This window comes from Aegilops tauschii, chromosome 4, assembly GCF_002575655.3.
Source record: "Aegilops tauschii subsp. strangulata cultivar AL8/78 chromosome 4, Aet v6.0, whole genome shotgun sequence".
In the NCBI taxonomy this organism is placed as follows: Eukaryota; Viridiplantae; Streptophyta; class Magnoliopsida; order Poales; family Poaceae; genus Aegilops; species Aegilops tauschii.
The window spans coordinates 46196037-46208997 of record NC_053038.3 but is presented as its reverse complement, the minus strand read 5'-3'; the positions used below and the strand labels follow the sequence as shown (position 1 = coordinate 46208997).

The window sequence follows — 12961 nt, the reverse complement described above, 5'->3', positions numbered from 1 at the left end:
AGGCTACCGCCATATTGGTAAAAAGTTTAAAGGCCGTCAGAAAATTTCCGGCTTAAAAAGAAGGATTCCGGTTTAGATCCGGCTCAAGAGACTTGACATCTCCTACAAAGCACTGAAGCTCTTAAAATATCCGGTTTAAAATCCGGTTCAAGGGAAATTTATCTGCCACAAAGTTTTGAAGCTCTCAAATCCGGTTCAAAATCCGGTTCAAGGTAAATTTGTTTATCATAAAGCTTTGAAACTCTCAATATCCAGTTTTTTCCAGTTTAAAAAGAATTTATCTCTCGCAAAAGTTCGAGTTCTCAGGAAAAATTAAAGGGACCAAAGAGAGTCTGTTACAAAGCACAACTCAAATATTGGTACCCTGCTTTAATGACCATTGGGAGCTGATCATATTCAAATTTAGCTTAACCCTTTGGGTGTGACCCTGATCGTATTCGAATCAGAGTCGTTAAATATTCTCATGATCACTAGGGGGCTTCCTGTTCAAACATAGGTCGTATTCGAACCAAAGAGAACATAGCTGTCGGTACCCTCTTGATCGGCACACTGCCGAGCTCACTAGGGGGCTTCTTGATCGTATTCGAATAATAGCTCAACCCCTTTTGGGAACCGACGTGGATCGTATTCGAATCAGCGTCGTTAAACAACTCTCAAGGTCATTTGGGGGCTTCCTGTTCAAACATAGGTCGTATTCGAACCAAAGAGAACATAGTTGTCGGTACCCTCTTGATCGGAAACGCCAAAGCCACTGGGGGCTATATGATCCTATTCGAATCTTAGCTTAACCCCTTTGGGACGGTTTTCTGATCGTATTCGAATCAGAAGCCTCAAATTTTTTGAAGTCTCTTTTTGCAAACAATTTTTGTATTTTATTTGAAGCTCTTTTGATCATATCTAAAGTGTATATGAGTGGTTGCTATTTAACCCGGTTTGACTTCGGATGATAAGTCGCCATCATATGACAATCATAAACATTTGGAAGTCTTGATTTCTAAAGATTGGGTCATCACCCTTACTGCACAGGTCACATAAACTGGCAGTGAAAATTCAATATCACAGGTATAATATTATTATTATAGTTATGTTTCAAAGTTATGATTCATAACAGGCTTATCTGTGACTCCTTGTTACACATCAATGGTTATATGTGAGATATTATGACCCACCCTGCGGTAAACCGCCAAGGGATCTTGTGATCTAATTATGTGCAGGATAAGACTACATTTGGGTGGTTACCCGCCCTGGTTTTTGACGTTAAGTCGCCAGGGCATATGTTGTTTAAACTCTGCAGGATTTACAGAGTTATGACTTACATAAATGATTAAATTCAAGCCCATCATCAAAGATGGAAATTGATGTCTCAAAAGGGTTATCAATTCTTGATTTTCTCAAAGGCTATAAGCCGCCGGGTTGTACAAATTCCGGCTTACAATGGAGGCGTATTAAATCGCCATCAGCCAAGAGCCGCCGGGTATTTAAACTCCAGAGTTAATTATCAACAGATGAGGTATTCAAAGTCGCTGTGGCGCAATGGCTATTATTTTATCAATGTATATGATTTATTCTACAATGGAAGGAATAGTCCCGAGTCACTGCAGGCTTACGACCCGGCACTTGGGGGCTACATTATTCAATTTGATATTACATCGAATATGCAAGTCCCATGTCACTGCCAGCATGTACCATGGCACTTGGGGGCTAATGCAAAGTCATTTTTTGCTCAACTTATTGAAGACCCGACTCATCACATTCTAAATGAGCCGGCCCTTGGGGGCTACCAATTGGTCCTGTCAAAAGTTCAAGGTACACAAGCATTAATCCATTATATTGAACTGTCCACTATTCAGTTGGTAGAGTACAAAGCTCTTAACCTTGTAGACGTGGGTTCAAGCCCCATGGTGGAGATTGTATTATATGATGTTATTATCAATAAATTATATACAAAGTCCCAGCTCAGTATTATCTTACTAAGCCGGCCCTTGGGGGCTACACATTGCTGTTCAAGTTTACATGGTTATATCTACAAAGTCCCTGCTCATAATTGCATAATGACCCGGCACTTGGGGGCTACAAATGATATGCATATAAGAGGGGAATAACTTCAAGTTCTCAGTTTTGAGCAAATCTGGTATTATATTATTATCGGAGAAATCTACAAAGTTTATGACCCGGCGTCATCTTCAGATTAACCCGGCATCAGCTACATGACCCGGCATCATTTGTTTATAACCCGACAATTTTGGCAGTCATAAATCGGCAAGATCTACATCTTTAAGCCAGTTGAATATCAGTTGAATATTTGAAGACCAATATTTTTGTCAAGTCAGATCATTGAAGGCCGACTCAAAAGGATTATTTCTTATAATATTTCTCTACAAGAGCCAATATCAGCAAATTGGTTATGAAGCTGGCCTATTGACCCGGAATTTTTAGAAGAAGTGCCTGGATTTTTTGCATTGGCAAGGTTTGGACATATCTGTTAAAGGAGATTTGCTATAAGATCTTGAGTAGGCATCCAGGAGGAAATGACAAGGACTTAAAGATGATCAGGTGCCGGTTCAGGAAAATATTTAACCCGGAGCACAACCTATCAAGTTTGTTCTTGTATTTATTTTACAGGATCAGTTTAACATGGATAAATCCAAATTAAACTGGGGGCTAATGTCGGGGATATACCCCGCGGTATGACCCGGCCGGGCTTGGCGTTTTCATTGGTAACCCGTCGTGGTGGCGACTCACGAGGTGGGCGACTCAAGGATGGCCCTAACGGCGGGTCAGGTAGAAGACTAGGCCCAAGGCCCAGAAGGCCGGCTCATGTTATGGTGGGCCGGTTTACGAGGAAAGGCATAAGGAGTTTTCCCTTAAGGGGGCAGACTAGGATTCCACTTGTAATAGACTAGTCCTAATCCTAATAGGACTCCACATGTAACCCGCCCCTTCAACTTATATAAGGAGGGGCAGGGCACCCCAAGAGGGACAAGAAACAATCTCTAGGGCTAGACACCGAGAGCCGGTTCCCGGCGACTCTCCCGTGATCATAATGAGACCTAGCCTCAAACAGCATGTAGGGTTGTTACCGGATGATGTTTCCCGGGGCCCGAAGCTGTCTAAATCCTTGTCTTGTGTTGCGTCTCTCGATTCCGATCAACCCCTCTCAAGCTACCGCATAGATGCGTTGGCCTCACGACTAAGTCCTCACACAAGGACATCTGCCGTGACAATTCCACGACAGTTGGGACCAGCACTCGAAGGAGCACTGGCCCGGGGGGGTAAATAAAGATGACCCTCGGGCTCCGGAAACCCAAGGGAAAAGAGTAAATTGCACAGAAGTACCACAATTGGGGCATTGGAAGCAGATTGATACCAAGATTGGTAATTTTTACGTGTCAGTACCAACTTTGAGGCGAGACGTTGCAAAAGAGGCTAAAAGTGATGTTTATACATATTGACAGGGAAACTGACCGGTTGGGCCCGCCCGTCAGGCGCGCGCGTCGCCTGCGCTGGCTGCGCGCTGACTCGGACGAGGCCGGCTCGGCCCGTTTATGTGCGACCGAGCCAGACCCCGACCCCGACCGCGCTCGCTTCTTCTTTCTTCCTTCCTTTCTCGCCGTCGCCTGCGCCCGCCACCGCCGGCCGCCACAGCACGCCGCCGCAGCCATGGTTCTGGAGGACGAGAGCAGCGACGACAACTCAAGCCTCCCGTACATGCACTCCGAAACCTCCACCGATGGGCTGAACCAGGTAAGTTACTCCATTGGAGCTAGGGTTAGGGTTAGGTTTAGGAAATTTGGGGATTTTTGTGTGTAGGTGGTCTTTGTTGTTAGGATTTTGTTTGATTTGATTTGTCCTCGTCCTCTGCACATGATGGTAACTTGGATTTTGCTTGGGCAGGTGCCTTTCTCTCTTGAGGACCCGGATTACAAGGGTCTTGAGCTAGATCTGATAGTGTTGTGCGAGAAGCATGGGAAGCCATCAGAGAGGCTTGTTGCGTTTGAAGGAACAATGACTGGGAGAAGGTTCTTAGCATGTGCAGAGCCGGTAATTTTCTTGCCTTGGTGATTAAGCACTGGATGTGTTCATTGAAAGTGGCAGAGTCTTGTTTGCCACCTGTGATTCAGTTATGTGCATGCTAAATTTGTTAGGAATGATCATTATTAAGTTCAGTGGAATGCATTTCTGCTAAAATATATGCTCCTGTTGTGTGCACATGCTATTTATTTACACTTCTTTCCAAATGCAGTGTTGCTCAATATTAAGTTCAGTTGAGCCAGTTAGTAACAATTGCTTACTGCTGACAGTAGGTAGTCTCATTAGCTAGTTTGTTGCTGCAGGCTAGTGTAGTGTATTTAGGTGGGCAAAGTAGTTCACATTGTGTTGCTTATTACTGTTAGGATTTCATTATATTAATGGTCAATTCTTAGCAACTGCTGTTGCTTAGCACATGGCTGCTTAGCAACTTCTAAGTTGAATGGAGTGTTACTCTGGTGCCTGGTAAATATATGAGTTGATCATGCATTGTAGGATTACATTAATCTATTTTATAATGTGGTCCTGTTGCTTAGCAAATGGCTGTGCAAATCCAGTTAATGTCAGTGCCAACATTTGGTACTGCCATGAACTAACTGTTGCTTAGTACTCTTAGTAGTTGTATTGTACTAAATTTTGCCCTTCTAATTTTTCCAGGAAGGTCAGAATTGTGGGTTTGTTCAGTGGGTTGATGAGCAGTGGCCCCCAACAATGGAGAATGCATTGCTGAAGCTTTGGTCAATGGTTGAAGTGAGCAAGTCTGCTAGGGTGAATGATAATCTTCAAAGTGCTCTAACTATTCATCAGTTGACAGAAGAAAAGAACAAGCTGGATGCAGACTATGACAAGTTAGTGAAATATGTGCATCAACTTGTGGACTTTCAGCAGGATAGGGTTGTGGATTTCAGTTATCTGCAGTCTGCTGTCACATATCAGCACCAATGCAGAGCTGAATTGGTGGCTGGTATGAATGCAGAAATGGCAAAGAAAGATGCAGCTGCACAGAAGCTTCAACAAAAGTATGAACTCCTGTGCAACCTGACAAGTGCTCAAGCAACTGTCATCCAAAACTTGAAGTTGAAGAATATGAAAGAGAAGGAATTGTTGAGTGAGGGTAGGATGAATTTGGAGTTGAAGAATGCAGAGTTCACAAAGTTTGAGGAGAAGCTCACCCAAGAGAAGCTAGAGTTGAAGCTCCAGGTTGCTGATCTGCTGAAGCTCAAGGAAAACCATAATGAAGAGAAGCAGATGCAAGAGTTTAAGATTACTGAGCTCATCAAGGCAGAGGAGAAGCTGAAGGAGAAGATCAAGGGGATCCAGGCCATCTTGCAGAACTGAACAAGATGACTTGAGATTAGTGGGCATTGCAGACCTTTTGGGAATGATGGTTGTGCAATGACCTAGTAACTTAGAATTATGGTTGTGTAATGTATGGTTCTAGTACTAATTGTGAACTCTGGTTGTAACTCTAGTAGTTATGCTATTCATCCTTTTGTGAGAAAAGGATGGATTGCGCATTTGAACTCCGCTATGTAATGTGATCAATGTGAACAATGGATGTGTATTCTATAATGTGTTGAACTCCAGTGTTACTTATGTTATAGTGATGCTTAAATGCTTAAATGCATTTGCAAAAGTAATGCTTATGTTAGAGTGATGCTTATGTTAGAGTGATGCTTATGTTAGAGTGATGCCTTTAGGTGTTTTCGTCGACCCCGAGCCACCAAAACCCTAGTTGATGCCTTCAGGTGGTTCCCTCGACCCCGAGCCACCCTAGACCCTACATGATGCCTTTAGGTGGTTCCGTCGAACCCGAGCCACCAAAACCCTAGTTGATGCCTTAGGTGTTTTCGTCGACCCCGAGCCACCCTAGAGCCTAGATGATAGGTTTAGGTGGTTCCGTCGACCCCGAGCCATCCTAGACCCTACATGATGCCTTTAGGTGGTTCCGTCGACCCCGAGCCACCCTAGACCCTAAATGATGCCTTTAGGTGGTTCCGTCGACCCCGAGCCACCCTAGAGCCTAGATGATAGGTTTAGGTGGTTCCGTCGACCCCGAGCCACCCTAGAGCCTAGATGATAGGTTTAGGTGGTTCCGTCGACCCCGAGCCACCCTAGAGCCTAGATGATAGGTTTAGGTGGTTCCGTCGACCCCGAGCCACCCTAGACCCTAGATGATAGGTTTAGGTGGTTCCGTCGACCCCGAGCCACCCTAGACCCTACATGATGCCTTTAGGTGGTTCCGTCGACCCCGAGCCACCAAAACCCTAGTTGATGCCTTTAGGTGGTTCCGTCGACCCCGAGCCACCCTAGACCCTACATGATGCCTTTAGGTGGTTCCGTCGACCCCGAGCCACCAAAACCCTAGTTGATGCCTTTAGGTGGTCCCGTCGACCCCGAGCCACCCTAGAGCCTAGATGATAGGTTTAGGTGGTTCCGTCGACCCCGAGCCACCCTAGACCCTAAATGATGCCTTTAGGTGGTTCCATCAACCCCGAGCCACCCTAGAGCCTGGATGATAGGTTTAGGTGGTTCCGTCGACCCCGAGCCACCCTAGAGCCTAGATGATAGGTTTAGGTGGTTCCGTCGACCCCGAGCCACCCTAGAGCCTAGATGATAGGTTTAGGTGGTTCCGTCGACCCCGATCCACCCTAGACCCTAGATGATAGGTTTAGGTGGTTCCGTCGACCCCGAGCCACCCTAGACCCTACATGATGCCTTTAGGTGGTTCCGTCGACCCCGAGCCACCAAAACCCTAGTTGATGCCTTTAGGTGGTTCCGTCGACCCGGAGCCACCCTAGACCCTACATGATGCCTTTAGGTGGTTCCGTCGACCCCGAGCCACCCTAGACCCTAGTTGATGCCTTTAGGTGGTTCCGTCGACCCCGAGCCACCGTAGACCCTAGATGATGCCTTTAGGTGGTTCCGTCGACCCCGAGCCACCCTAGAGCCTAGATGATAGGTTTAGGTGGTTCCGTCGACCCCGAGCCACCCTAGAGCCTAGATGATAGGTTTAGGTGGTTCCGTCGACCCCGAGCCACCAAAACCCTAGTTGATGCCTTTAGGTGGTTCCCTCGACCCCGAGCCACCCTAGACCCTACATGATGCCTTTAGGTGGTTCCGTCGACCCCGAGCCACCAAAACCCTAGTTGATGCCTTAGGTGTTTTCGTCGACCCCGAGCCACCCTAGACCCTAGTTGATGCCTTTAGGTGTTTTCGTTGACCCCGAGCCACCAAAACCCAAAGTGCTTCTTTTTTAGCCTAGACCTTAACAACATATCCAACAATGTATACAACAATATATCCAGCAATATATCCAGCAAAAGAGTTACTCTATCCAATAGTATGCACCATTGTCATGAACATATAAATCATAAAAATATATAAAAAGAACCATCCACATGAACATAGTCCATTCCAGGCATTGATTAACTAATAAATAGCAAGATCACATCCATCCACATGAACAAAAGCCAGCTCCAGAAATGGCATTAACTAATAAATAAATCCATCCATCCACATGAACAAAAGCCATATATGGCATTGATTCTTAAAGTACACCAGCAAAGTACAATAAGAGCACCAGCAAAGTACACTGAGAGCACCAACAAGATCACATTGTACCATAGGATGCAAGAACACACATGAAGTATCTAGTTTTGAACATTACATGGCACATGTGCCATTTAGTGGTTACCACTTGCATAGAAGTAGGCTCTCCATCCTCTGTTTCTACCACCAGAAGGTGGAGTAGCAGTAGATGTAGAGGGAGCAGTAGATGTGGAGGGACCAGATTGCCTTGGGGCAGAGAATGTACCTCTTCCTCTCCCAGCACCTCTCCCAGCACCTGGTGCAGCACCTCTACCAGCACCTCTAGCAGCACCAGTCCCAGCAGCTGCAGCTGCAGCCCCTCTCCCAGCTCCTGTTCCAGCTGTTGGTGTTGTTGTAGGAGTTGGATGAGAAGTTGTTGATGCTTGTGTAGTAGCAGTAGCACCAGCATTGGAATTCCTTGCAAGAGGCTTGCATAAACAAAGGAAAATGAGTTAGTACTTAAAAAAATAGAATGTACAAGAAGGAAAACCTGTTACTACTTATTAGAGGATTACCACATGTTTGTTCTTCCTCAAAGCCAGCTCAGGCTTCAACTGCTTGTTGCAGCTTGTGTACCTATGTCCTTGCAGTCCACAATTGCCACATGTTATAGTCCCCATTCTTGATGTCTCCTTAGGCTTTGGGACTTCAAATTTCCCCTTGATCCTCTTCTCTTTCTTTCTTCCTCTCTTCACTTTAAATGCAGGTGGGTCAATGTCTGGACCAGGTGTCCTTGTCCAGTCATGCTCACCAGGAACTGGATAGATCATTGGTTCATAAGCTGCCAGATAAATTTCTTTCTTGAAGAACTTGCTGACATAATCCTCTGGTTTTCTTTTGGCCTTGTTTATTGCTGAGATGGCATGGTTACATGGGATGCCACTTAGGTCCCATTTTCTGCACCCACATGTGTGCATTTGCAAGTTAACAGCATGGGTTTGCTGCCCACTTGTAACTTGCCACAAGTCCACACCAGCTTGAATTGGTTTGCAATATTTGGCCCTCTCCTTCTCAACCTCTAGCTTCTCACTATAATGGGGTGTTATGTCCCATCTAGCTTTCTTTCCACTCTCCCTATTCCTATGCCACCTCACCATCTGCTTATCCTTTATTCCATCACACATTGTCCTAATTGGTTTCTTCCTAACATCTAGGACATACTTGTTGAACACCTCAGATAAATTGTTAACTACAAGGTCAGTCTTGCAGTTTGTGTCAAATGCATGCCTTGCCCATGTTTTCTTGGGTATTTGACAAAGCCACTCCCAAGCTTGCTCACACTCAGCTCTAAGGTCATTCATTGCAATGTTAAATTTGTGTTCACTATATGCATAGGCAGCATTATCCATACACTTTTTCAGATCTTCCCCCCTAAACCCAGCATTTTGGAAGTTTGCATAGATATGCCTAAGGCAGAACCTTTGGTTGCACTTAGGAAAGACAGCATTCACTGCATTTAGTAGGCCCTGGACACACAATTAAACTAGCTAAGCTACTATCTAGCACAAAACAACCATATAGGAACAATGACATAAGATGCAAGCACATACCTTTTGTCTATCTGACATTATTGTATATGGACCAAACCTTCCCACTTCTCCTCCTAGGCAGATTTTAAGTTGGTGTAGAAACCAACACCAGTTAGGTGTGTCCTCTTGCCCAACAATACCAAATGCTAGTGGGTATATATTGTTGTTGCCATCTCTACCAGTGGCAGCAAGTAGTTGAGCACCAGTAGTTAACTTAATGAAGCACCCATCAACACCTGAGCAAGCAAATTCAGTATTAGAAACATTCAAATGCATTTCTAGATGAAACAATATGTAACTAATGCACAAGGTGAACAAACTAACCAATGAATGGTCTGCACCCCTTGAGAAACCCCTCCCTTGCTCCATTGATGCAATAGAACATAGCATGGAATCTTGGACCTGGATGGGGGATTTTTTCAGTGGGTGTTGGAGTTACAGTAGTGACTACTACTCTACTCCCAGGGTTTGTATCCATCACTGTCTGAGCATAGTCTTTCAACCTAGGGTATTGCTTCTTGTGGTCTCCTAGCACAGCATCAATAGCTAGGTTCTTTGCCCTATATGCCATTGACTTGGGCACATCCACACCATACTTCTCCATGCAGGCATCAATCAAAGTCTGAATGCCAGTTGTTAGATCAGATCTGAACAGTGACTCATACTTCTGTGCAAGCCACTTGGCACTTACCCTTGTTGTCTCTGTACTAATAGGGCAAGTGTGCTTAATTCTCATCTTCTTAATTACAAAAGTAGTTTCACCTTTTATAACTGCTGCCACCATAAAGAAGTTGCAATGTTTTTGGTTGCATTCTACAATTATTCTTTGATCTGAGTTCCTATGATATTTGAAGTTTCTGCCTTGAGTGATGTGTAAGTTCAACAAAGCCTCTATGAATTGGTGTTGATCCTTGAAACACATCTGTAGACATAATTGCTCATGTGGTGCCTCCATTTTCTCATTGTACCATTTTCTAGGAGGCCTCTGCTTTGCCCTGCTCTTCCTTTTCTTTGGCAGCACAAATGCCAATGGCTCATAACCATCATCATCAGCCTCCTTCAACAATCCTTTCTGTTCTTCATCAGATGAAGGTTGGAAATCAGGTTCCTCCTCTTGAACTACACTTGAATGTGTCCTTGTTGTAGGCCCTTTCCTAACTGGAAGCTTCTGTTTCTTCTTCTTCTCTTCATGTACAATTACAGTTTCTTCATCCTGTGAAACAACCTTGTCATCTTCATCCATTTCAAAAGGTTCCTCAACCTCTGTGTCACCAGAGTAATGCACCATTTCTTCCTCCTCAGATTCTTCATCATCTGTTTCTTCCTCTTCTACTTCATCATACTCTCTCTGTTTCTTTCCCTCATCCATCTCTATGTCATCAGCATCACCCATATAAAAAGGGTTTACATCACTGTCCTCTTCACCTTCACAATCAGAACCACCACTGCCATCATATCCCTCTTCTTCTTCTATTTCCAAAACAGCTTTCAGTTTTCCTTTTACATTCTTGCTCTCTTGTGTGCAAACACCAGTACCATGAGCTACTAAACTGCAGCTGCTACTCTGACTTTCAAAGGCAACTCCTTCTTCATCAACAGCATAGATGGGTGGCTCACTGAGATCATATAACACAACAGTGGATAATTCTTGCCTCTGAAACTTGCTGCAAGGAGGTGGACATGCCCTCACTAGCAAATTTAAAACCTTACACTCCTCAACCTGCTTCTTTACTAGTTGCAACTCAGCATTACTCTCTACCATCTCCAATCCTTTCTCCCCTAAATCTGGATTCTCAATGTGAAACAGCAGATCATATTCACTAAATCATTGGGTTTCCATCACTGCAATCATATTCAGGTATGTTACATCTGAACTGCAGAGCTTCAGCTCTAACATTTCTGAAGCATCAAAAAAGAACCTAACATCCAAAATGTCATCATACAAATTGCAAAATGAAATAACAGACAAAATTGGTTAATAAACAATTTAACTTAACATATTGTCTAACATATAAACAAAGATTTGTTTCAGTTAACATATAAACAGAGTTTTGTTTAGGTTAACATATACACAAGTTAACATATAAACAAAGCTTTGTTTAAGTTAACATATAAGCAAAGCTTTTATTTACCCTAGCTAGGTAACACCTAATGCTGCTCTAGTTAGGACTCATGTAATCCACTATACTACTCTGCTCTAGTTAGGCCTAGCAATTAGAGTGCTAAACATGCAGGCAGTACACTCTAACCCTAATCCCCAATTTCAGTGAGCAAGAATGGAGCAAGAATGGAACAGTGGAGCACTTACAGAACACCACCGAAGCCATGAGTCCAGTGATGGGCGGTGCTAGGGTTGTCCACCCAAATTCGCGCCATCCGCAGCCTCTGCTCCATCGACAACGCCGGCTCCGCAAAATCTTCCTCCGCGCTACTGTACTCCGAGCTGGAGTAGCCGCCACTGCCATCAAAGCGGGGGAGGTCGCCGCCGCTAGCATCGCCCAGGCCATCGCCGCCTGCCGGAGTCGCCGAGGCCATCGTCGCCTAGGGCACAGCAGCCGCGGGGGAGAGGAGGGCACAGCGGCCGCGGGGGAGAGGAAGGCACAGCGGCCGCGGGGGAGAGGAGGGCACAGCAGCCGCGGGGGAGAGGAGGGAGGTGACAGCGCCTGAGCTGTTCGATCGATGGCTACGGCGGCGTGGTGCGGCGGCGGTGGGGCGGGCGGGGAGGCAGCCGCCGGCGAGGTGCGAGGAAAAGGACAGGGCAGAGCGGAGTCGGGGTCGGTCGCACCAACGGGCTCGGTCGCACATAAACGGGTCGAGCCGGCCTCGTCCGAGTTAGCGCGCAGCCAGCGCAGGCGACGCGCGCACTGGCCAGCATGGCGCCTGACGGGCGGGACCAACCGGTCAGTTTCCCTGTCAATACGTATAAACATCACTTTTAGCCTCTTTTGCAACGTCTTGCCTCAAAGTTGGTACTGACACATAAAAATTACCAATCTTGGTATCAATCTGCTTCCAATGCCCCAATTGTGGTACTTCTGTGCAATTTACTCAAGGGAAAAAGGCTAGGTGAGGCAAATGTAAAACCAAGGTTGGGCCTTGCTGGAAGAGTTTTATTCAAAGCGAACTGTCAAGGGGGTCCCATAAATCACCCAACCGCGTAAGGGATGCAAAATCAAGGAACATAACACCGGTATGACGGGAACTAGGGCGGCAAGAGTGGAACAAAACACCAGGCATAAGGCCGAGCCTTCCACCCTTTACCAAGTATATAGATGCATTAATAATATAAGAGATATTGTGATATCCCAACATAAACATAATCCAACATGGAGCAATCTTCATCTTCACCTGCAACTAGCAACGCTATAAGAGGGGCTGAGCAAAGCGGTAACATGGCCAAACAACGGTTTGCTAGGAAGGGTGACAAAGGTTAGAGGTTCATGGCAATTTGGGAGGCTTGAAGAGCAAGTGATAGGTAGCGCAGCATAGCGATAGAACGAAGCAACTAGCATAGCAATGATAGTAATGAGATCCAAGGTGACGGTCATCTTGCCTGAAATCCCGCTAGGAAGAAGAACGAGTCCATGAAGAAGATGAAGCCACGAAGACGAACGAATCCTCACGATCGCAACGACATGGGAACTATCGAGAAGAAGCACACAACATGGTAAACACACCATACATGAATAAGGCATGATGCTCAATCAAGTATGATGCATGACAAGGCTACATGAAGCTACACACGGCAAGAGAGGATGCATACAAGAACAACACATCAAAGCAAGTTTAAATGAGGCCAGAAACGACCTATA

At 45.4% G+C, this 12961-nt stretch overlaps 1 protein-coding gene across 1 annotated transcript; it reads left to right on the top strand.

Moving 5' to 3' along the window:
* Positions 1 to 3617: 3617 nt before the first annotated feature.
* On the top strand, positions 3618 to 5367 carry LOC109761574 (uncharacterized). Its single transcript, XM_073497495.1, has 3 exons — positions 3618 to 3744; positions 3895 to 4041; positions 4687 to 5367. The coding sequence occupies exons 1-3, from the start codon at positions 3661 to 3663 to the stop codon at positions 5365 to 5367; spliced, it is 912 nt and encodes a 303-aa protein (XP_073353596.1). The 5' UTR covers positions 3618 to 3660.
* Positions 5368 to 12961: the final 7594 nt, after the last annotated feature.

Coding starts and splice junctions, on each gene's coding strand:
- LOC109761574 (XM_073497495.1), top strand. CDS start 3,661: ATGGTTCTGGAGGACGAGAGCAGCGACGACAACTCAAGCCTCCCGTAC. Junction 3,745..3,894: donor CCACCGATGGGCTGAACCAG/GTAAGTTACTCC, acceptor TTGCTTGGGCAG/GTGCCTTTCTCTCTTGAGGA. Junction 4,042..4,686: donor TCTTAGCATGTGCAGAGCCG/GTAATTTTCTTG, acceptor TAATTTTTCCAG/GAAGGTCAGAATTGTGGGTT.